Below are 21,394 nucleotides of genomic sequence, written 5' to 3'. Positions count from 1 at the left end.
AGCTCAAAGAACAGATGGCGCAAATGATAGAGCTCATGCGTCACCACAATATCCATGGATCACACCACAGTGACCATGAGTCCCATCATGGAGAGGAGGAAGAGCACGAGGAAGACCCTCCGCGAGCTGTACCCCTTGGGGCGGGGATTACGATTAGAGAGCCTGAAATTTCAAAAGACCAATTCCACGCCCTAGAGGATCGGTTGAGGGCTATGGAGGGGCATGATTTTGACATTAAAGATGCCGCCGACATGTGTTTAGTGAGGGACATCCAATTCCCTCCTAAATTTAAAGTGCCGGATTTCCCAAAGTACGTGGGATCGACTTGCCCCAAGAGTCATCTCACCATGTACTACCGAAAGATGGCTGCATATGCCACAAACGAAAAGCTCTTGATCCACTGCTTCCAAGAGAGCTTGGCTGATACCGCGCTCAACTGGTATATGCAGCTAGATGGAAATCTAGTACACACATGGAGGCAGTTGGCCGACGCCTTTCTCAAGCGCTACAAATACAACATCGACCTAACACCCGATAGGTCAGATCTTCAAGCCTTGAGTAAAAAGAATGATGAATCTTTCAAGGCGTACGCCCAACGATGGAGGGAGTTGGCGGCACAGATAGAGCCCCCGCTGTCGGATAAGGAGACGGTGTCCTTATTCATCAACTCGTTGACTGGTCCCTATTACGATAAAATGATAGGGAACACAACGACACTCTTCTCGGACATCATCACCATTGGGGAGAGAGTGGAACAAGGACTTAAAAGTGGGAAGCTGGCTAAGCCTTCCCAATCATATGAAGCTAAGAAGGCCTTCGGGAAGAAGAAAGAGGGAGGAGTCAATGCCATAACCATTTCTTCATCTTCTTCCACTTCGAAGTCGGGAAGATCGCAATTCACCCCTGTGAAGAAGTTTGATAAACTTCCGACCACTTATAGCGATCTCCTGCCGAAGCTAGTAGAAGCCAAACTTCTAGCTCATGTTCCACCAAGGAAGATCGACCCACCTTACCCCGATTGGTACAAGCCACAAGACAAATGTTTATACCATTCGGGGGCACCAGGGCATTCAACAGAGAAATGCCTAGCTCTCAAATACAAGGTCCAAAACCTTATTGATGCCGGGTGGGTCACCTTCGATTTGACAGCGCCCGACGTGAGCAAGAATCCTCTGCCAAAGCAGGAGTAGAGAGAAGAACAAGCCACGATAGGGCCCCTTCATTTTTCTCTTTTAGGGACTCATGATCAGTACCCGAGATCATGAGAACCTTTTCATGTAAATAAGGGTTTTTGTACAGTTTTAATACATATCAATAAAGAGGCATTTTTCGCACATTACTCTCTTATTTGTTCTTTTCTCTCTTTCCTCATTGACATTAATAATTCTAAACCTAAACAGAACCAATAAAATAATTATGTCTGTAATTGTTCGCTCTGACCGGGATCCGAAGGTGAATGGGTTGAGTTGGACAGTGATGAGGAGACCATCTCTCAGGATCTGCAAAGACTGCTAGAACGAGAAGCTCGCATACTCCAACTCATCAAGAGAAATTGGAGACTGTGAATTTGGGGCATGGCCGAGAGATATAAGAGGTCAACATTGGGACCCATATCAGTGATGAAATAAGGACACATGTTTCCGCTATGATTATAATAAAATCATTCTTCATTGCTTCTTTTCTTGCTTATAATAAAATTCTAAACCACATTATTTTTAACCCTGTTTGAATAAACATGAATGAGGTTAAAATCATCTTAATAATAATAAACCCGCATCATTCTTTATGCGGAAGTGTGTGTGACAACTTGGAGCACCTTCCCTTGGCCTCGACAAGTGCCATCATGGATAAAAATAAATCCTTTAAAATAAAAGAAGCTCGGCAGAAAACTCAAAAAGGGGACTGCGCAAAAATAAGAGCAAAAGACCCGCTAGGAATCCCACGAAAGGGTGACCTAGGCAAAAGTTAGGGTTACAAAAATAAACAAAAACAAAGGTCCGCTAAAACGCCACAAAAGGGTGTTTTAGGCAAAAATAAGGACAATCAAAAAACAAAAATAAATCCATGATGGTACCATGAACCGAATTCAAAAAGAAAGGTTCAAAGGAAGCTATCCAAGTTGTCAATCACAACACGACTTTTTAACTTCATAAGTGTTTAATCAAATAAGCCTAAACACTTAAGCCTACCATTGGCCAAGCCATTCTTACAAAAACCATTTTTGAAAAATAAATCCCCTCTAAAACACAAACTTCAGAACAAAAAATATCTTTCCTTTCTTTTCTCTCTTGTCCCAAACGATTTTAGAATAATCTAGTGGAAGCATGGAGAAATAAATCATCACTGATAATGGATCTAATTTGAACAACAAAATGGTGGAAGAACTGTGCTAAGCATTCAAGATCCAACACCATAACTCTTCCCCATATCGGCCAAAGATGAATGGGGCAGTCGAGGCAACCAATAAGAACATCAAGAAAATAGTGCAAAAGATGGTTGTCTCATTTAAAGACTGGCACGAGATGTTACCCTTCGCTTTCCATGGTTATAGGACTTCTGTACGCACATCTACAAGAGCTACTCCATTCTCCCTCGTCTATGGGATGGAGGCAGTGCTACCCGTCGAAGTCGAAATACCTTCCCTAAGGGTAATCATGGAAGCAAAACTTTCCGAAGCAGAACGGGTTCAAAGCCGGTATGACCAGTTGAACCTCATTGAAGAAAAACGGCTGAACGCCATATGCCATGGTCAAGCCTATCAGAGGAAGATCAAAAAGGCTTTTGACAAGAAAGTCCACCCTCGAGTCTACCATGAGGGAGAGTTGGTAATGAAGAAATTGCTACCAACTCGAAAGGACAAAACCGGAAAGTGGGCCCCAAATCACGGAGGACCATACGTGGTAAAACGAGCCTTCTCAGGAGGAGCATTGATCCTCACAGACATGGATGGAAAAGAACTTCGATACCCAGTCAACGCTGACGTGGTAAAGAAGTACTATGCTTGAAGACGTTGCTTGCATAGGCCCGCTAGGATGAAAACCCAAAAAGGGCGTCCTAGGCAAAAGTTAGGGCAAAACAAAAAGCCCGCCAGTACAAGGGTACTAGGCAAAACAAAGGCAAAATTATCCCCGCTAGGATACGTCCTAGGCAAAAGTTAGGGGCAAAAGAATAAGATGTAAAAGCAAAGCAAGCAACGGTCACTTGAATCGAAAACCGAAAGGCGGTTCAAGTGATTATCTTCTAGAAGCAAGCGTCTTGCAGCATCTACGCTCCTGGCTCAGGCATCTCACCCGAAGCAACTAGGGGAATGTAAAGAGCAACAATTACAGATATAATTGTTAAGCCCAATGTATATAGCCTACCCTGGCCAGCCATTCTTCAGAAAATCCTTCTGTATATCTTTCTGTAAAAACACTTGTGAATATCAATAAAATATCTATTCATTTTCTCTTCTCTCTTGACCATGTGATTATGCCTCTAAAATTGGTATTTCTAAAAAAATTGTATGAAATTCCTTAATAATCGGTCAATAAAGAAAATTGGAGGGGTTCCTATAAAATCCATAATCTCCTACATAAAAGGCTCACAAAAATATTCCCTCACGTCGATGACAGAAATTCCTCCAAGAAAAGGAGGATAGGGAGAGCCATTCATTTTTCTAAAAACATTAAATAATAAAACTTGCATTTGTGCATCACACACATTAGTTGCACATTCAAAGACCTTATCATGAGGCAATTGCATAAAATAGAAAAATAGAAAATTGCTTGTGTATGACAGAAGCCGAAAACGAAAAAAGGCAAGGATACAAACAATACTCCTCAGTTTGTACAGAATAATTGAGCCTGGAGAGGCTTGCTGAAAAAATACTTCCTCAGAATAATTAAGCCTGGAGAGGCTTGCAGAAACAATACTCTCTCACCATACAGAATAACCGAGCCTGGAGAGGCTTGCCGAAATAATACTCTCTCAGAAATAACTGAGCCTGGAGAGGCTCGCCGAAATAATACTCTCACAGAATAATTGAGCCTGGAGAGGCTCGCCGAAATAATACTCTCTCAGAATAACTGAGCCTGAAGAGGCTTGCCAAAATAATACTCCTCAGAGACATTTCTGTACAGAAAAAGCCAAAACCAACAAAAGAGGCAAAAATACAGAAAAAGCCAAAATCAACAAAAAATACAGAAAAAGCCGAAATCAACAAAAAAGGCAAAAACACAGAAAAAGCCAAAATCAACAAAAAAGGCAAAAACACAGAAAAAGCCAAAATCAACAAAAAAGGCAAAAAAATACAGAAAAAGCCAAAAACGACAAAAAAGGCAAAAGATTTAGAAAATCAATCGCCTCCCACAGAATAATTAAGCCTGGAGAGGCTTGCCGAAATAATACTCTCCAAAAGACGTCTCAGCTCGCATTCTCGGGCTGAACAAAAAAACAATACTCATGCAGAATAACTGAGCCTGGAGAGGCTTGCCGAAACAATACTCCCACAGAATAACTGAGCCTGGAGAGGCTCGCCGAAATAATACTCTATCAGAATAATTGAGCCTGGAGAGGCTCGCCGAAATAATACTCCCCAGAGATATCTCAGCTTCCACTCACGGGCCAAATTCCCCAGTGAAAGCTATCAAAGCGAGATCAGCAAAATTCCCCAACGGAAGCATGATCCAAACAAAATATCCAAGTCAAAGGACTTAGACTTCCTCAGTGGAAGATAGCTTTCCAACTCAAACGAAGAGTGAAGCTAAGCCTGAAGAGGCTTTCTAAATAATACTCTGGGATACATAAGATCCCCAAATCCTCACTCGCCTACTCAGAGGCACCCCCTCAAGAAAAATCACAAAAGACAAATAATCATTCCCCAAGCGGAATCCGGCACTCAGCCGAACACCAAACATCAAGATAATTCGCCTACTCAGAGGCACTCTTTCAAAAAAGAAAAAATCCAAAAGATCAAATAACAATTCCCCAAGCGGAATTTGGCTTTTCAGCCAATCATTGAACATCAAGATGATATGCCTAACAGAAGAGGCTAATCAAAATCAACATCCAGAATCCCCAGCGGATAACAGCCTACACAGAGGCAGCAAAAATCAGAAAATTCAAAAGAGATACCCGAATAAGGATAACCGGGATACTCCACCATCGTCGAAAGGACGTCAGCCAATCATAAGGCACCACTCATCTCAGAAAGAGCATCTTCGTGTCTACACCCCAGGGAAACAGAAATTCCTCAATGGGCACCAACTATGCAAAGGAAAGTTGGGACACAAGAACCTATGAATAACTGCACATCCCCTAGACGGATCCCTGCGTTATCCAGCCCTCAGTGGCACAAAAATCAAAAACAATCGTCAAAGCAGCATCGTGGACTGTGGAGACAAAATCAAAATCAACATCCAGAACCCTCAGTGGATAATAGCCTACACAGAGGCTACAAAAATCAGAAAAATCAAAGAGAGACACCCGAATAAGGATAACCGGGATACTCCACTTACGTCAAAAGGACGTCAGCCAAACATAAGGCATCGCTCAAATCAAGAAGAGCATCTGTGTCTACACCCCAAGGAGTCAGAAATTCCCCATGGGTACCAACTATGCAAATGCAAGTTGGGGCACAAGAACCTATGAATGAATGCACATCCCCTAGACGGATCCCTGCGTTATCCAGCCCTCAGTGGCACAAAATCAGAAAAACGTCGAAGCAGCATAGTGGACTGTGGAGACAAAAAAATCATCTCAGATCCCTGGAGAGGGTAAACTCGCATTGCCGAAGTGATCAGAAGACACGGACGCAGACCCTGGAGAGGGCAAACTCAGTTGCCTAGGTCGTCAGAGACCAAACAAAGTCTGGAGAGACGGTACTCAAACAAAGTCTGGAGAGACGGTACTCAAACAAAGTCTGGAGAGACGGTACTCAAACAAAGTCTGGAGAGACGGTACTCAAACAAGGTCTGGAGAGACGGTACTCAAACAAGGTCTGGAGAGACGGTACTCAAACAAAGTCTGGAGAGACGGTACTCAAAGAAAGTCTGGAGAGACGATACTCAAAGTCTGGAGAGACGGTACTCAAAAGTCTGGAGAGACGGTACTCAAAGTCTGGAGAGACAGTACTCAAAGTCTGGAGAGATAGTACTCAAGGTCTGGAGAGACAGTACTCAACCATCAGCGTCGTCAGAGGCACGTTGGTGTTCAACTTCCGGCTCGGGCGTCGAGTGAAGTTGACCCTGGAGAGGGTAAACTTAGCTACCGAGGTTGTCAGAAGCGCCGAGGTATGCAACAACCTGGAGAGGCTACTCAACAATTTTCCACCGGAAGACGCTACAAGTCAGAAGGTTGGCACATCACCCGGACAATTGGGTCAACTCCTTTACTTGTCAGCCGGTACACCAAAAGGCCGTCCGACTAAGTAAAGGGGGGGCAGCTGTAGACCCCTAAAATTGTCCGGGTCGGAAATAAAGCTTGAAGACTCTCGAAGACTAAAGGAAAGTCAGCCGGAAGGACTCCTGGAAGACCCTGGAAGACCCTAGGATGATTATCTGTAGGTTTAGAGGTCTTAGAGTAGCAAAAAATAAGAAAGTGGAGGGAATGAAGCCCAATACGGCCTCCCAAGAGTTCAGTACGGCCGTATTGAACATTTTAAACTACAATACGGCCGCACTGAACTCAATACGGCCGTATTGAAGTTCAATACGGCTGCATTGAACTCAATACGGCTGCACTGAACTTCAATACGGCCGTATTGAGGTTTTTGAACTTCAATACGGCCGTATTGAATTCAATACGGCCGTATTGTAGTTCAAAACTTCAATACGGACCGTATTGACCCCCAGAAACCGTATTGAGCCTCTTCCCTATAAATATGACGTCAATGGGACGTCATTGGACACTTTCACACACAGTTTTAACCCTCTTCTTGAGTATTCTGGGTTTTTTTGAGCAGTGCTCTGCCTAGAAATCACTCGGAGAGTTGATCCGACGAAGTTCTTGAGTCATGAGCCATTTGCTTGAGTCTCGAACCTAGTCGAAGGGAAATCCTCCGGATTTCCATAGTTAAAATTTTATAGGAGGGAGCGAGCGGTCTTGTAGAGGGAGGGAACGCCAAAACGGTTCCCAATTTCTGTCAAGATATATAAGAAAGCACGCTTCAAAGGTTTATCTCTTTAAAGTCCCTTCTTTTACCGCTTTCTGTGTGTACATATTTAAACTGTCATCATGTAGATAGTTAATTTATAATTGCTTAGAATAAATAGGGGTAATTTAGTAATTTCGCACTATTATTTTTAAATAATCTGTCATAGGGAACCCGAAAGGGGCGCTGTGGGGTGCTAACACCTTCCCCACGCGTAACCGACTTCCTTACCCGACTCTGGTTGTAATGGCCGAAGTCGATTTTTGAATCGATTGCCTTAAACCTCTTTTTCCAATGTTTTGAGTAAAACATTGGTGGCGACTCCATGAACCCTTCCTTTTTATGAAAACCACTAATCCATGGAGGGTCCCGCTTGGGATTAACATGGATTGGTGAGCCTTTTAATAAAATTGCTCGTTTGACAAGGTCTCAGTTTGAGAATAAGTCATTCTAGCAATCCATATATTTAAACAAATAAAAGAGTCCAACCATCCTTCGCGAATGCCGAAAGCCCGTTTCGGGCCGGTGGCGACAGAAACCGAGAATACAAATCAGCCAAAAATTAGGTCAAATTTCAAGTAACTTGAATAACTAGTGCACTAGTCTTTAGGTTTTTGGTTTGGATTCCTTTGAATTCTTTTCTTTTTGATCTTTTGAACACTTTAGGCTCTGTTTTATCTCTGTTTTCAGCCTCTAATTTTTTTAAAATTTGAATCCACAAGAAGAGTGCACTAGAAGTAGGTTTACACTTGAAATTTTGAAGTCACAAAAATTTTTATAAGTTTTTCAATGGAATGTAATTTGAAAACTTAAGAACATAATAGAAACCTAACTCTAAAGAAACTTACTAGAACTAATAGCAAGTTATGAACACAATAAGGCAAAAGAAAAAGCACATATAGGAGGCAAGAACAATAGGTAAACCGAAAGCAATATATGGACACAAAACTCAAAATAAAACTAGGTTAAACATGTTATTCAAGGAATTTGCAACAAGTAAGGACTAAACACAAACTTCTAAGACAAAACAAAGATTTAAAAACAAAATCTAAATGCAATGCATGAGGTCCAATCACGGACACATACAAGGAATGGAGAGACTCAAAATAAACTCAAAATTAGCACAAAGCAAATAGTTCCTACAAGTTGATTATGGAAGAAAATTCAAGACAATCAACAATGGATCTATGAACTCAATAGCATCAAAATATAGATCCGAATTGAAACTCAATTAAGACAAACATAAGAACACAAAGAACACAAAATATTCGAACCAAACAAGATGAAGAACTTATCTCCTTGAAGACCTTGCTCTTGATACCAAAAATGATAGCAAACCTAGGAGAAGTGATGGATGATCTTCTCCACGGATTTGCTTAGGCCGGATCTTCTTCAATGGAGACTTAATTCTTCACTCATGAACACTTTACCAGCTACGAACTCAAGATGAACTCAACCTAAACTAGGAAGGAAGCATCCAAGCTCAAGCATCAATGGAAAGCACACTTCAAAGAGGAGGATTCTAAGGTGGAATCCTAGGGTTTTGAAGATGAACTCTAGGGGACTTTTGAGAGAGGAAACTCGGCCAAAGGCTCACAAATTTCTATTATGATCAAAAGTAGTACAAATGGTTAAGGAGGTAGCATATATAACATCCGGAAATGGCTCACACTTGGCGCCAATGTGCTAGCCTAATGTGGCGCCAAGTTTTTGAATTCAAATTTGAATTTGAATTCAAAAACTTAACTCACATGCAAGGTCCGGTCACATGGGTGTTTAGTGTCCATTTAGGTTGAATTTGATTAGCATTTAGGGTTGAATTTGTGTCACACTTGTTCAGCCAAGGTGGCGCAAACAATGTGACTCCAAATTCAACTTAAATGCAAGTCAAATTTAACCTAATGTTGCCTAATCCTCAATTTTAATAATTCCTCCTTAAAACCTAATCTAATGACCTAAATACAATGGTCTAATAATACAATCAATAGGAAATATTACAAGGAAAATAATGAGCCCAATATTGGGTACCAAAAGCCCAAAGGCCCATCAAGCCCAAAACTAGGCCCAACTAGCCTAAACCCTAATCTATGGTCAAAATACAAGACCAACATGAAAATAGATTCCTAAACTAAGAAAGTACAATTAAACATGGTGTATAATCAATTAAGCCCAAGTAAGAAGCACCCTAGGCCCACCAAGCCCATTGGGCCCACCAAGCTCTGAAGCAGTCAAATCTTCAAGTAACCTCCTGGCCATAGCTCTAGTGGTTGGGCCTTTAGCCCATGCTCTTCCATCAGTTCCCCTTAGAGAGGCCTAAGTCATCTAACCGTAGAGCTAGTCCTCCACTTGCATGGATGTGGCGCTTCAGAAGATCTCGTATAGAGGGAGGGCACTTCAGAAGATCTCGTGTAGAGGGAGGTCCTTTGGCTTCTTCTTTCGTAAAGGTATTTTCAACCCATATCCTGAGCCTTTCCTAAGAAGTAGGAATGGGTAGAAGCGATGATAGAGCTTTCCATGGAGTCTTGCTTCTCAAGAGGAACATTCAAGCGGTCTCTCGATTTTCAGCTCGAACAAACATTGCTTCTCGATTTTATTTTATTTTTGCCTAGAATGCCCTTTGCGAGTTTTCATTATAGCAGCTTCTTAACAAGCAATGCTTCTCTGTTGTTAAAATCATCTTTCAAGAAATTCATTTTGACTCAGTGTTTGAGGGATTCGTCCTCCTCAAGTTCTATTCCGCTTGGATTTCGCGATTGTACGACATGACTTTATCCTTTTAGGGCAATAGTTAGCATCTTGATGATTGTGGATTTCTTTGTCCTAAACTCTTTATACATGGCTCACTTTCCATTACTTCCGACTAGCGCACATAGGTTGATTTCTCTTTTTATTCTCATTTATTATTTTTTTTCAAGAAGGATATGTTCTAAATGAATGCAATGCAGAATGAAGAGAAAGTTGAGAATAATAAATATCAGACTCATTGATTTGTTTATTTGTGAATGCTCAAATAGATTTTGACAGTATTAACATATCAAAGCAAAGGCCCAATCGATTTGGACTTTGTCGTATATTAGAGCATTCACTTTTCTTAACTTTCTCTATGTGTTGCTAATACCTAATCTTAACCTAGAATGCATGCCAATTTTGTTTTTGCCTAAACTTTATCATGTTTTTGATGGAATCATGCCTAGGAAGGCAAGGGGTGACACACTAAAGGAACTAAGAGGAATGAGCTAGACATGAAGGTTTGGGCCAGTCAAGGCCCAATGGGCTTAGAAGACCCAAGTTGAGTTTCTCATGAGCCATATCTTGATTCAGTTATTTTCCTTATGTCTTGTATATATCATGTTAGTATAGGTCTCTTATATTTTGGGTCTTGTATTTTGGACCATTTAGGATAGCATTTTAAGCTATAGGCTTATTGGGCCTAGTTTTGGGCTTCATAGGCTTTTGGGCTTTTGGTACCCAATATTGGGCTCATCTTCATTCTTGTAATTTTTCCTATTTATTGTAATTCATTGACCATTGTATTTAGGTCATTAGTATAGGAATTATGGAGGAATACTTGTTTAAGAGGATTAGGCAAAACTAAGTTTAATTTAGCTTGCATTTTGAGTCACATGGTTGGCGTCACTTATGGCTGAACATGTGTGACTCAAATTCAACCCTAAATGCAAGATAAATCAAACCTAGATGCATTTAGCTCCTTGGATTTCGGTGATGCACATGTGAATAAAGATTTGAATTCAAATTTCAAATTTGAATTCAAATCTTGGCGCCACATGTGAAGCCTCCACATTGGCGCCATTTGCTTCCTAAATCCGGCCTTATAAAAGTATCACTCCTAGCTTCTTGTAATCACTTTTTGAATGAAATAGAATTTACTGAATTTCTCTTCAGCCAATTCTCTCAAAAGAGTCACCGAGAGTGCCTTCAACCTTAGGAACCCTACCTAGGTTTTCCTACCATTGAAGTGAGCAATCCTTTTAGCCTTAAGCTAGGATACTTTCATCCTTAGTCTAGGCTCCTTTTGATCCGAGTTGTTCAATCCTTCAAGCATCATCTATTCGGTCCAAGTCTCCAAGGAGTTGATCCTTCGCGTGGTGAATGCAAGGAGGAGTTCATCATCCATTTCTCCTAGTTTCCACCATCAATTTTGGTATCAGAGCACGGTTCTTCTTTGGAGATAAGTATACTTTAATTTGACCGATTGTTTTTTGTGTCTTGTGTTCTTGTTTGTCACAAATTGAGTTTCTATTTGGATCTATAAATTTTTGAAATCAATTTCTTCCATAGATCCAATGGTGATTGCATTTTGAGTTTCAATCCGCAATCATTGTAGTTAGGATTCAACTTGTGCTTGATTTTGGTTTGTTTGAGTCACTTTGTAAATCCTTGTTTTGATTCGGCTATCTCTTTGTGTATGCATGTGTTTTGATTTTGATTTTTGAATCTTAGTTTGTCATGTCATGTTAGTCCTTTAAAATGTCAAAAATATTCAAGATATGCTTGTATTCATATGCTAAACACTTTTGAGTCTTTTTATAGTTTTGGCCGAGACTTGTTTGCTATTAATTGTGCCTTGCTTGTTTGCTTTTCCATTTGCATATTTGAGTTCATGTTCATCACTAGATCATTGGTGAACTCTTAAGAGTTAGGTTTTCATTGTGTACTTGAGTTTTCAAATTTACTTTCCATATCAATCTTGAATCAATCCTTTGTATCTTGAAATTTTAAGTGAACTATTCTACTTCTAGTGCACTAATTGTTTTGGATTCAATTTTTTTAAAAGTTTGCTTGTTGAAAAATAGAGAAAATACAGGGCATAAAAAATCAAAATAGTTAAAAAAAAAGAACAAAATAATCCAACAAAAGTTCAAATTATAGTGCACTAGTTCTTCATTTTTCACTTGAAATTGATCATTCTAGTAGATTCGGTTTCTATACTTTGGAATTGTGAAATTTTTGAAATCAAAAGGCAAGTATCTTCTCCTGAAAATAAATCTGAATTCAGAAAAGCAAAAGAATTAAAAAAAAATAAAGAAAATATAGCATGGAAAAGCCGAGAAGAGCAATTGAAAGAAAATACACCTTATTTCATAAAGTAATTGGTCTACTAGTTTGCTTTTACTTGTTTGATTTCTTCCAAAAAATTTTGGTTTTGTTAATATACTCTAGTGCCTATCTAGGAATGTTCCTAATTGTGTGCTAGCCTTCTTTGGAGTCTTAATTTTTAGCTTTAATTTTTGGCTATCTTTGAGTCTTGTCTTAAACACCTTATTCTTCAACTTTTGGTATAAGTTTTCTAAATTGTGCATTTGTTGCTTGTCTAGTTTTCTTTGACTAAAAAATTCCGTGCTGGAAGTGGCCTTAAATCCTTGCTTAAGGACCAAACATTGACTCAACAATAGTAGGAAAGGAGTTGACACAAAAAGGACTTGAAATCTTGACCTAATTTAGCGACCGAAAATTCCTAAACCTACCTTCACAAGAGTGATCTTTCCATCTACCTTGTGAGCAGCCTACATTCATCTTTTGTTTGTGTTATTTTTGGAGGTTCCAGGAGTATCAAGGAGCAAGGATTAGTGGTGGATTGGAGCATTTACATAAGTGGAAAAAAAAAACTTGGACAACAAATCCGTCACTAATTGGTCACTAAAGCCGCCACAAAATTTGTTCTAGTATAGTTTAAATTTTTGCAATTTTTTTTTAATTTCAATCAATTTGTAAAGCTTCGAGGGAGTATAAGAAGCTGGTCAGGTATATCTAACCCTTGGTAGCTCACTCACGTGTAGTACTAGTGGAAGTGGCTTGGAAATTTCATATGTTTCAAGCTTCCACTTAGGGCAAAATGACTAGTTGCTTGATATTGCTTCCTTTGACTTGTTTGTTATTTAATTTGTGTACTTTGCTACCTTATCTCAACTAGCATTGTGTAGAAGTTAATTGTTCACATTTAGTGTCAACAAAAACAATTGTGAAAAGGCATACAACATCAAAAATTTTGTGAAAATTTTTGTGGAATTGAGAATACCACAAGGAAGTTTAGAGATTTCCACTTGAAAAGGTTTGGTTATTAAGTGGCTCTTAATAGATCACCTCCCTTGATAGTGCAATTTGTACACTTAGACTTCCAAGTGTTATTTTTGTTCCTAGAAAAGACCAAAAATATTTTTTATTTCTTTTGCATAGCATATAAACTTCTTATTGCTTAATCATGAGTCACATTTCTCAAAGTGATAGTAACATTGAATCTCCTAAAAGTTTTTCTCAAATTGTTAAGGAGGTTGAAGCACTAAAACTATGGAGACAACAAGAGGTACTTCAAAAAGAAAAAGAAAAGATTGAAAGAGAAGTACAACTTGTTGCTCTTGAGGAAGAGATAAACAAAATTAAGCAACAAGAAGCAAAACTTTTGGAAAAACTTAAAAAGAAAAAGAGTCATAAAAGTTCTAATGGCTCCAAAAGTCAAGAGGATGTGGGTAGTTTGAATGTGGATGAATATTACCAACCCATACCTAGAAGAGTCATTAAGGAACCAAAGGTTAGGGAATCACGAGTTGATCTCCCTTCCTTTCATGGAAAAGAGGATGTAAATGCCTACTTGGATTGGGAAATGAAAGTGGAGAAAATCTTCACTTGTCATCAAGTAGATGAGGAAAGAAAAGTTCCATTAGCCACCTTAGCTTTCCCAGGACAAGCTATGTATTGGTGGACAACCTTGGTAAGAGAAAGGTGACTTCATAATGATCCTCCTATAGCCTATTGGAATGATTTGAGGAGTGCTATGAGAAGAAGGCACATACCTTCTTATTATAGTAGGGAGCTTATGGATAAGCTCCAAAGACTCTAACAAAAGAATATGAGTGTGGAGGAGTATAGGCAAAGAATGGAGTTGTATTTAATAAGGGCTGGAATAAGGGAGGAAGAGAGATTGACTATTGCACGTTTCTTGAGTGGTTTAAACTTTGAAATAAGAGATAGAGTTGAGTTACTCCCTTATAGGGGACCTTGATGACTTGGTCCAACTTTGTATAAGGGTGGAACAACAACTTCTTAGAAAATCTTCTAAAAATCTCAATTCTAAATCTTATTTCAAGGAAGATTCCAAGAGGGAAGGGAGTTTATTTAAAAATTATTTTAAAGAAAACCCCTCTAAAACTCAAGAAATGGACAAAGATGTGGAAAAGAAAAAGGTCACCCCACACACTAGTTCGAAGACAAGTGAGATCAAATGCTTTAAGTGTCTAGGGAGAGGATACATTGCCTCTCAATGCCCCACCAAAAAGACCATGATCTTAAGGGGTAAAGACATTTATAGTGAAGAGTCTTCATCATCTTCCTCTTCTAGTAAGAGTGAAGATAAAACTAGTGATCATGAAACAAAAAAGCTTTATCTTGTTTATGGTGATCTTCTTATGGTCAAAAGGCTTCTTGGAAGCCAACCTTGTCCCACTTCATTATCACAAAGAGAGAACATCTTTCACACAAGATGTTTAGTTTCTAAAAGACCTTGTTCTCCCATTGTTGATAGTGGATCATGTTCTAATTGTTGTAGTACAAGGTTCGTTAACAAGTTAGATCTTACCACCATTTCTCACCCTCAACCTTATAAACTTCATTGGCTCAATGAAGGTGAGGAATTGGAGGTAAATCAACAAGTGAAGGTCAAGTTCTCTATAGGGGATTATAAAGATAAAGTTTTATGTGATGTGTGATGGCTTCCTCCTTCCATGGTTGATGTAGAGTATGAAGGGGAAGACCTTGCCCTTGATCTAGGCTCACCAAAGGGTAGAGAAAAAGGTGACTTATGATGGGAAAAAGGAAGATGGGCGTGAAGTAGGTTTAGGGTGGCGGAAATGTTTAGGTGAATGGTGTTTGGTTGCTCAAGGTTGGCTCACTCCAAGTATAGGTGGAGGCCACTCTAGGGTTTCACTCTCCAAGGGTGGAGAATGAAGAAGGCTAGCCGAACTAACCTAGGGACTAAGGATGGGATTTGAGGCAAAGAAATGCTCTCTCAAATTCATATAATCCAAAGTATTTACAAGTGGTGGGGTGTTGGGTATTTATAGGAGGGGAGGCATCTAGGGTTGCATTTGGAGCAATGCATGGCCGAAATTCACAAAGCAAATGCACTCCAAATGAAATGCCAAATGAACCCTAGATGCTACTTGGTGGCCAAGGATGGAATCTAAGGGGTTAGATTGGCTATTTCTAGGTGCATGATAAGTCCATGCAACCTTTGCCCTCCACTTGGGCCTAAGCCTTTCTAACACCAAAAATAGGTCCAATGCTCACCAAAAATGCGTCACCTCCTCATGTAACACCCTAGCCCAAAATTAAAACCCTAATCATCTAAAGCACCCCATAATACAAGGGTAAAATGGGAAATACAAAGAAAATAAATCCTATGACTAAAATACCCCAAAATACAAGGGTAAAATTGGAATAAAGCAATAAATTCTATACTACTCAAATTGGCCATAGCCATGAACCATGTGATGGGTCTCACATGAAGTGAAGTACCAAGGATGGTCCTCCATCAATGTGATCCCTATGGAAGCTTGTCATATTTTGCTAGGTAGGCCATGGCAATTTGATAAACATACTATACATGATGGCCTTACTAACAAAATATCCTTCACTCATAAAGATAAAGAAATTGTTTTTAATCCTTTAACACCACCCCAAGTGTTTGAGGATCAAAAACAAATGAAAAGAAAAAGAAAGAAAGAAAGAAAAGAAAATAAATTATTAGGGAAGAGTGAGGAAGAAAGGGTCTCCTCTCAATAATTTGTGACTAAGGAGAGTTATTTTATCAACAAACAAGCAATGAAACATTCTCTCTTTATTCATAAAAATCTTATCTCTTATCCTAATGCTGCCACTAGTCTTGGAGTTGAGAATGTAGAACAACACAATTTTCAAACAAAGAATTTTCAACTTCGATATAGTGAAGAAGGAGTGGACTATTTCTAGTTTAACTTCTTATGCTACTTCCTTGGAGGTGCACCAAGAAGAAAGTATGTATGTGGTCTTAATAAAGCACCCAATTTTTGGTTTATATTGTTTGATGGATACAAATTGTAGTGTTCTATATTCTATGTTTGATCCTAAGGGAAGTTCTTATTTCTTTGAACTTAATTTGATTCCTTCCCCACAAGACAAATAGTTTATATGATCACGAATATCTAACAAACAATCAAATCCAAAATTGTCTAGGGAGTTTTCTAGTAGTTTTTTCTTTACATTTTAGGAAAAGCCTAGGTTACCATTTAGGGTACTTTAGGCAAGACGTCTTAGTTTGTAAAAATCATTATTTCCATTGTGTTAATCTTAGTGTTTTTACATTTTTAGGATTTCATTCTAGGTTATGCTTAGAAGAGGATCCTATTTTTATTTTTAGGGAACTTAATAGTTTAGTTGTTTTTGATAAAATAGATAGAAGGGTTCCTCTTAGGGTTCCCAATTCATTTTCTTCACATGAACATTTCACCTCTCATATATGGTATGTTGTGCATGTAGGTGATGATTCTCCTCATATGGATCCTCGTGATTTGAGGACAAATCCTTTTCAAGTGGGAGGGGATGATGGAATAATGCCTAGGAAGGCAAGGGGTGACACACTAAAGGAACCAAGAGGAATGGGCTAGACATGAAGGTTTGGGCCAATCAAGGCCCAATGGGCCCAATGGGCTTGGAAGGCCCAAGTTGATCTTCTCATGGGCCATATCTTGTTTTAGCTATTTTCCTTATGTATTGTATATATCATGTTAGTATAGGTCTCTTATATTTTGGGTCTTGTATTTGGACCATTTAGGATAGCATTTTAAGTTATAGGCTTATTAGGCCTAGTTTTGGACTTCATGGGCTTTTGGGCTTTTGGTACCCAATATTGGGCTTATTTTCATTTTTGTAATTTTTCCTATTCATTGTAATTCATTGACCATTGTATTTAGGTCATTAGTATAGGAATTATGGAGGAATACTTGTTTAAGAGGTTTAGGCAAAACTAAGTTTAATTTAGCTTGCATTTAAGTTGCATTTTGAGTCACATGGTTGGCGCCACTTATGGCTGAACATGTGTGACTCAAATTCAACCCTAAATGCAAGATAAATCAAACCTAGATGCATTTAGCTCCTTGTATTTCGGTGACGCACATGTGGATAAAGATTTGAATTCAAATTTCAAATTTGAATTCAAATCTTACGCCACATGTGAAGCCTCCACATTGGCGCCATTTGCTTCCTAAATTCGGCCTTATAAATAGTATCACTCCAAGCTTCTTGTAATCACTTTTTGAATGAAATAGAATTTACTGAATTTCTCTTCAGCCAATTCTCTCAAAGAGTCACCGAGAGTGCCTTCAACCTTAGGAACCCTACCTAGGTTTTCCTACCATTGAAGTGAGCATTCCTTTGAGCCTTAAGCTAGGATACTTCCATCCTTAGTCTAGGCTCCTTTTGATCCGAGTTCTTCAATCCTTCAAGCATCATCCATTTGGTCCAAGTCTCCAAGGAGTTGATCCTACGCGTGGTGAATGCAAGGAGGAGTTCATCATCCATTTCTCCTAGTTTCCACCATCAGTTTTGATTAACTATGAGATATGATGCATGATACGAATATACATATATTTTTTTAAGGTATTATACATATATTTTTTTTGGAAAGGAAACTACTTATATGATGCTATGATATGATGACCTAAGAATGTACAAAAGGGTTATAAATTTCTCTATTTTTTTTTTATTTTTATTATTAGTTTGCTTGTTTTAAAAAATTAATCCACTCTTATTAGAACAAATAATGCAAACAAATGCACACACACATGCTCAATCAACATACACCTGTGAACAGTCACATTTAAATCCTTAGTCTGTGGTCCCTACAAGAAAAGTGCATTGTATAGGACAGTTCTAATCTCACTGGTCTTAAGGCCCCCAAGGTGCCCCCATTATAGGGACCCAGTATCTCTGTCGCCGTTACCTGGCAAACTCTAAGGTCTGTCGCAATATTTCGGGCTAGAGTAACCGGTTATCACCTTGAGTGTGATTTCCGACAAGGCTCGCAGGCTCCAAGGCCAAACTTGGGTCAGTCGTACATTAACCACTCCCTATGTTTAATACCCTCATGCCCCCGGGTGTAGGGGGAACTGTTGTGTACAAAGGTTTATGTGCAATTTATTTCAAAAATATGCGAAATTTAAACAGACAAACAAATATTAAAGCCAAACAAATAAAGCAAAAAAAGTAAAGGGGAAAAATATTTAAATTAATATTTTTATTTTATTAAATTCATCAATTAAATGGGCCTGACCCTCTTTAAACGTCCCCAGTGGAGTCGCCATCTGTCGCAACCCGAAAATTTCTGATCTTGCAACCTATGGTTTAAACATCCTTTTGAAAGTCTCATCAATTAAGGAATGCCTAGACACCAGACTAATCCTTAATCAATGGTTTTGAAAATAGGTTCTATGGAGTCGCCACCAATGTTTTACTCAAAACATTGGAAAAAGAAAAGGTTTTCTAAAGTCCAATAATCGTCTGGATAACCAGAATTGGGTTTGGGGGTCGATTACGTGTAGGGAAGGTATTAAGCATCCTTACAACGCCCTTAATTGGTACCCTATAACGTAGTTAACATTATAAATAATAATAATATAAATATTAAATTCCCTTTTATTGATGATTATTTACATGCTTGAAATTTAAATTAAACAATTGACTCTAAAATATCTACATGATTGTTTTTATTATAACAATATTTATAAAAAATAAGAAATAAAAGAGAGAGAAGAAGATTAATTAAAATACCTCGTAACAAGCTTTGTTAAATCTTCCGATATGAAAATTTTAGGTGCTTTGTGGCAACCTTTTACACTACACAAATACCTTACAAATCTCAAGAAATACAATAGGAGGGAGAGAGAGAAATTTCGAGCTCTGAGGAGTCTTGGACGAAATTTTTGAGGTCTTGAGAACTGTGCCCAAGCTGTCTATTTATAGGCATCAGAAAGGGTCCAGAACAGCCCGTTCCAAAATCGAAATGGCCCGTTCTAGGTCTGGCCATTATGTGTTAATTTCGTAACTGGAACAGCCCAGTCTGAAACTAGAACGGCCCGTTCCAAAGATAAGATTAACACACAATTTGGTAGACTGGAACGGGCGTTCCAAACAAGGATTTTTAAGCCATTTTAATAACTTGGAACGGCCCGTTCCAGTTTTAGAACGGCTCGTTCCAGTTAAGATTTTAGCCCTTTTTTGAGGAGTTTGGAACGGCCCGTTCCAAACTAGGGTTTTAGGCCCTTTTAGGAACTTGGAACGGCCCGTTCCAAATTGGAAACAGCTCGTTCTGGTTTTGTAATAGGTCGTGCCAGGCTACTAAAACCAGATTGTTTGGCTTTTGGGCCTTCTAATGTCCTGTCCTGTTGTTGGCATGCTTCGGGAGCTCCTTCCCTTCATAATTTCCTTGTTTGTATGCCCCGGACAAAATTGGGTGTCTACATTCCCAAATGGCACACAGCCCCCAAATGGCTCAGCCCTTTTCAAGGGCTCAGGCCGCTCAGCCATTTCACCAACCACCTAGTCATTCCTAACAGCTCAGCCCTTTGCTTCCTGGGAATGCTCCCCTTGCACCCGGCCCCCAAAGGACTCAGCCGTGATGACAGAAATACTTAGGTTCTTCACTATTTTTGAACTACAACCTGCACTTAGAAAATTCCCAACACATGCAACCACCTCCAAACACTTACAATTGTATGAAATAGCTAAAAGCAACTCAGAACAACAACATGCTATAGGATCACCATAATTCATCATTTTTCTATTCCAACCCAAAAACCATTTTTAACTATAATCCGCACCCAACAACTCAACTATTTCAAGGAAAAACAAATGCATGAAGCTTGGCTAACCTGAAAATCAAAATCTCCAGGAAGGAAGAAAAGCACAGAGGAGAAGAGAGCAATCTAGAGTCCCGAAAATTGGAGCTTCCTTCGTACAACACTAACTTACCACTCATCAGCATTTAGAACGAAGAAGAAGGAATTCCCAAGAATCCAAAGAAGAATAAGCAACTTCACTCTCTCTCTCTCTCTACCTCTTCAACCTAGTGTAAGAAAATGGAGAAATGATTTACCTCTTCAGCCTAGTGTAAAAAAATGGAGAAATGATTTGTGTGAGAAGGAAGAAGAAACATGGTAGAAAGAAATAAGAAGAAATACGGGCATTACAAAATCGATCCATTTTTTTATTAAAAAAATTATCTTTACTTTAAAAAATTAAAGTCAATATGTTTTATAAAAAAATTGATCAATTAACTAATTTATTTTTATAGAATAAGTTAATTAGTTTAATTCAATTTAAATTTTTTTAAAAATTCAATCCAGAAACACTTCTATTCTCGTACTTCTATTCTCGGGATATATATACAGGGCAATGTAGGGAGAAAGGACCACGGAGAAAGGACCACAAGCACGTAAGAAAGGACCACAAGCACGTAAGAAAGGAACCACTCGCACATAAATACATATAGCAAGAAATCAAAAAAGGAAAAGAAATTTAAAAGTTACGGATTCTAATATTTAAGGGCAGGTTAGCATGTCATATATATTAATTAAATAATTCACTTTCAAACTATTATATTTAATCTTATCACCACAGGAAATTTTACATAATAATGACATATAAAAGGTATCATTATAGATACGGTATATGTATGTATATTTATTTGATATATAACTACATACAGTTTTAATATTAATTTTAAATGAGATTTAACAATATATATTGTGTGTCATTATAATTTATACCAATACTTTTTCATAATATATCAACATATATGATATTTATAGTATAAATAAAAATAAATTTTAATAATAAATATTATGTTCTTATAAAGTGAAGATCACTATATAATAATTATTTCTTTAAAATGTATCGAATATGATATTTGATTAGATTAACCAACCAACTTATCAATCTTTAAAATTTTCATAACAAATTTTACTAAAAAAATAGTTGCTGGTTGTGTTCCAGCAATTACTTGGTAGGTTAAATTAAAATATTTGTAGTACTACTAATAAAACTAACTGTTCATCCTTAGATTGTCTTGTCACCACCAGATGCATTACTATATAGATTTTGTTTAACAAATCAAATTTTTTAGTATAAATTCTTTACATATGAAAATTGATATATATATATATATATATATATATATATATAAGAGTATATCAAGTGAGAGGAAATTTATTATGA

At 38.3% G+C, this 21,394-nt stretch overlaps 1 protein-coding gene across 6 annotated transcripts in view; it reads right to left on the bottom strand.

Annotated features, from left to right (window-relative positions):
* The window catches only part of LOC145949504 (high mobility group B protein 3), a 45,554-nt gene that overhangs the window by 19,022 nt on the left and 5,138 nt on the right, over positions 1 to 21,394 (bottom strand). Inside the window, exon 9 of one of the 6 annotated variants that reach the window (XM_083059483.1) lies at positions 8,597 to 17,706. The exons of 4 other annotated variants lie outside the window; for them this stretch is intronic. In XM_083059483.1, coding sequence (XP_082915609.1) covers positions 17,629 to 17,706 — 78 coding nt within the window. In that variant the 3' untranslated portion in view covers positions 8,597 to 17,628. One more of the 6 variants, XM_083059486.1, reaches the window with a different exon arrangement.

The sequence above is a fragment of the Cajanus cajan genome, chromosome 7, assembly GCF_000230855.2.
Source record: "Cajanus cajan strain Asha chromosome 7, NIPB_CcT2T_4, whole genome shotgun sequence".
In the NCBI taxonomy this organism is placed as follows: Eukaryota; Viridiplantae; Streptophyta; class Magnoliopsida; order Fabales; family Fabaceae; genus Cajanus; species Cajanus cajan.
This window is presented reverse-complemented; position numbering and strand designations above follow the sequence as displayed.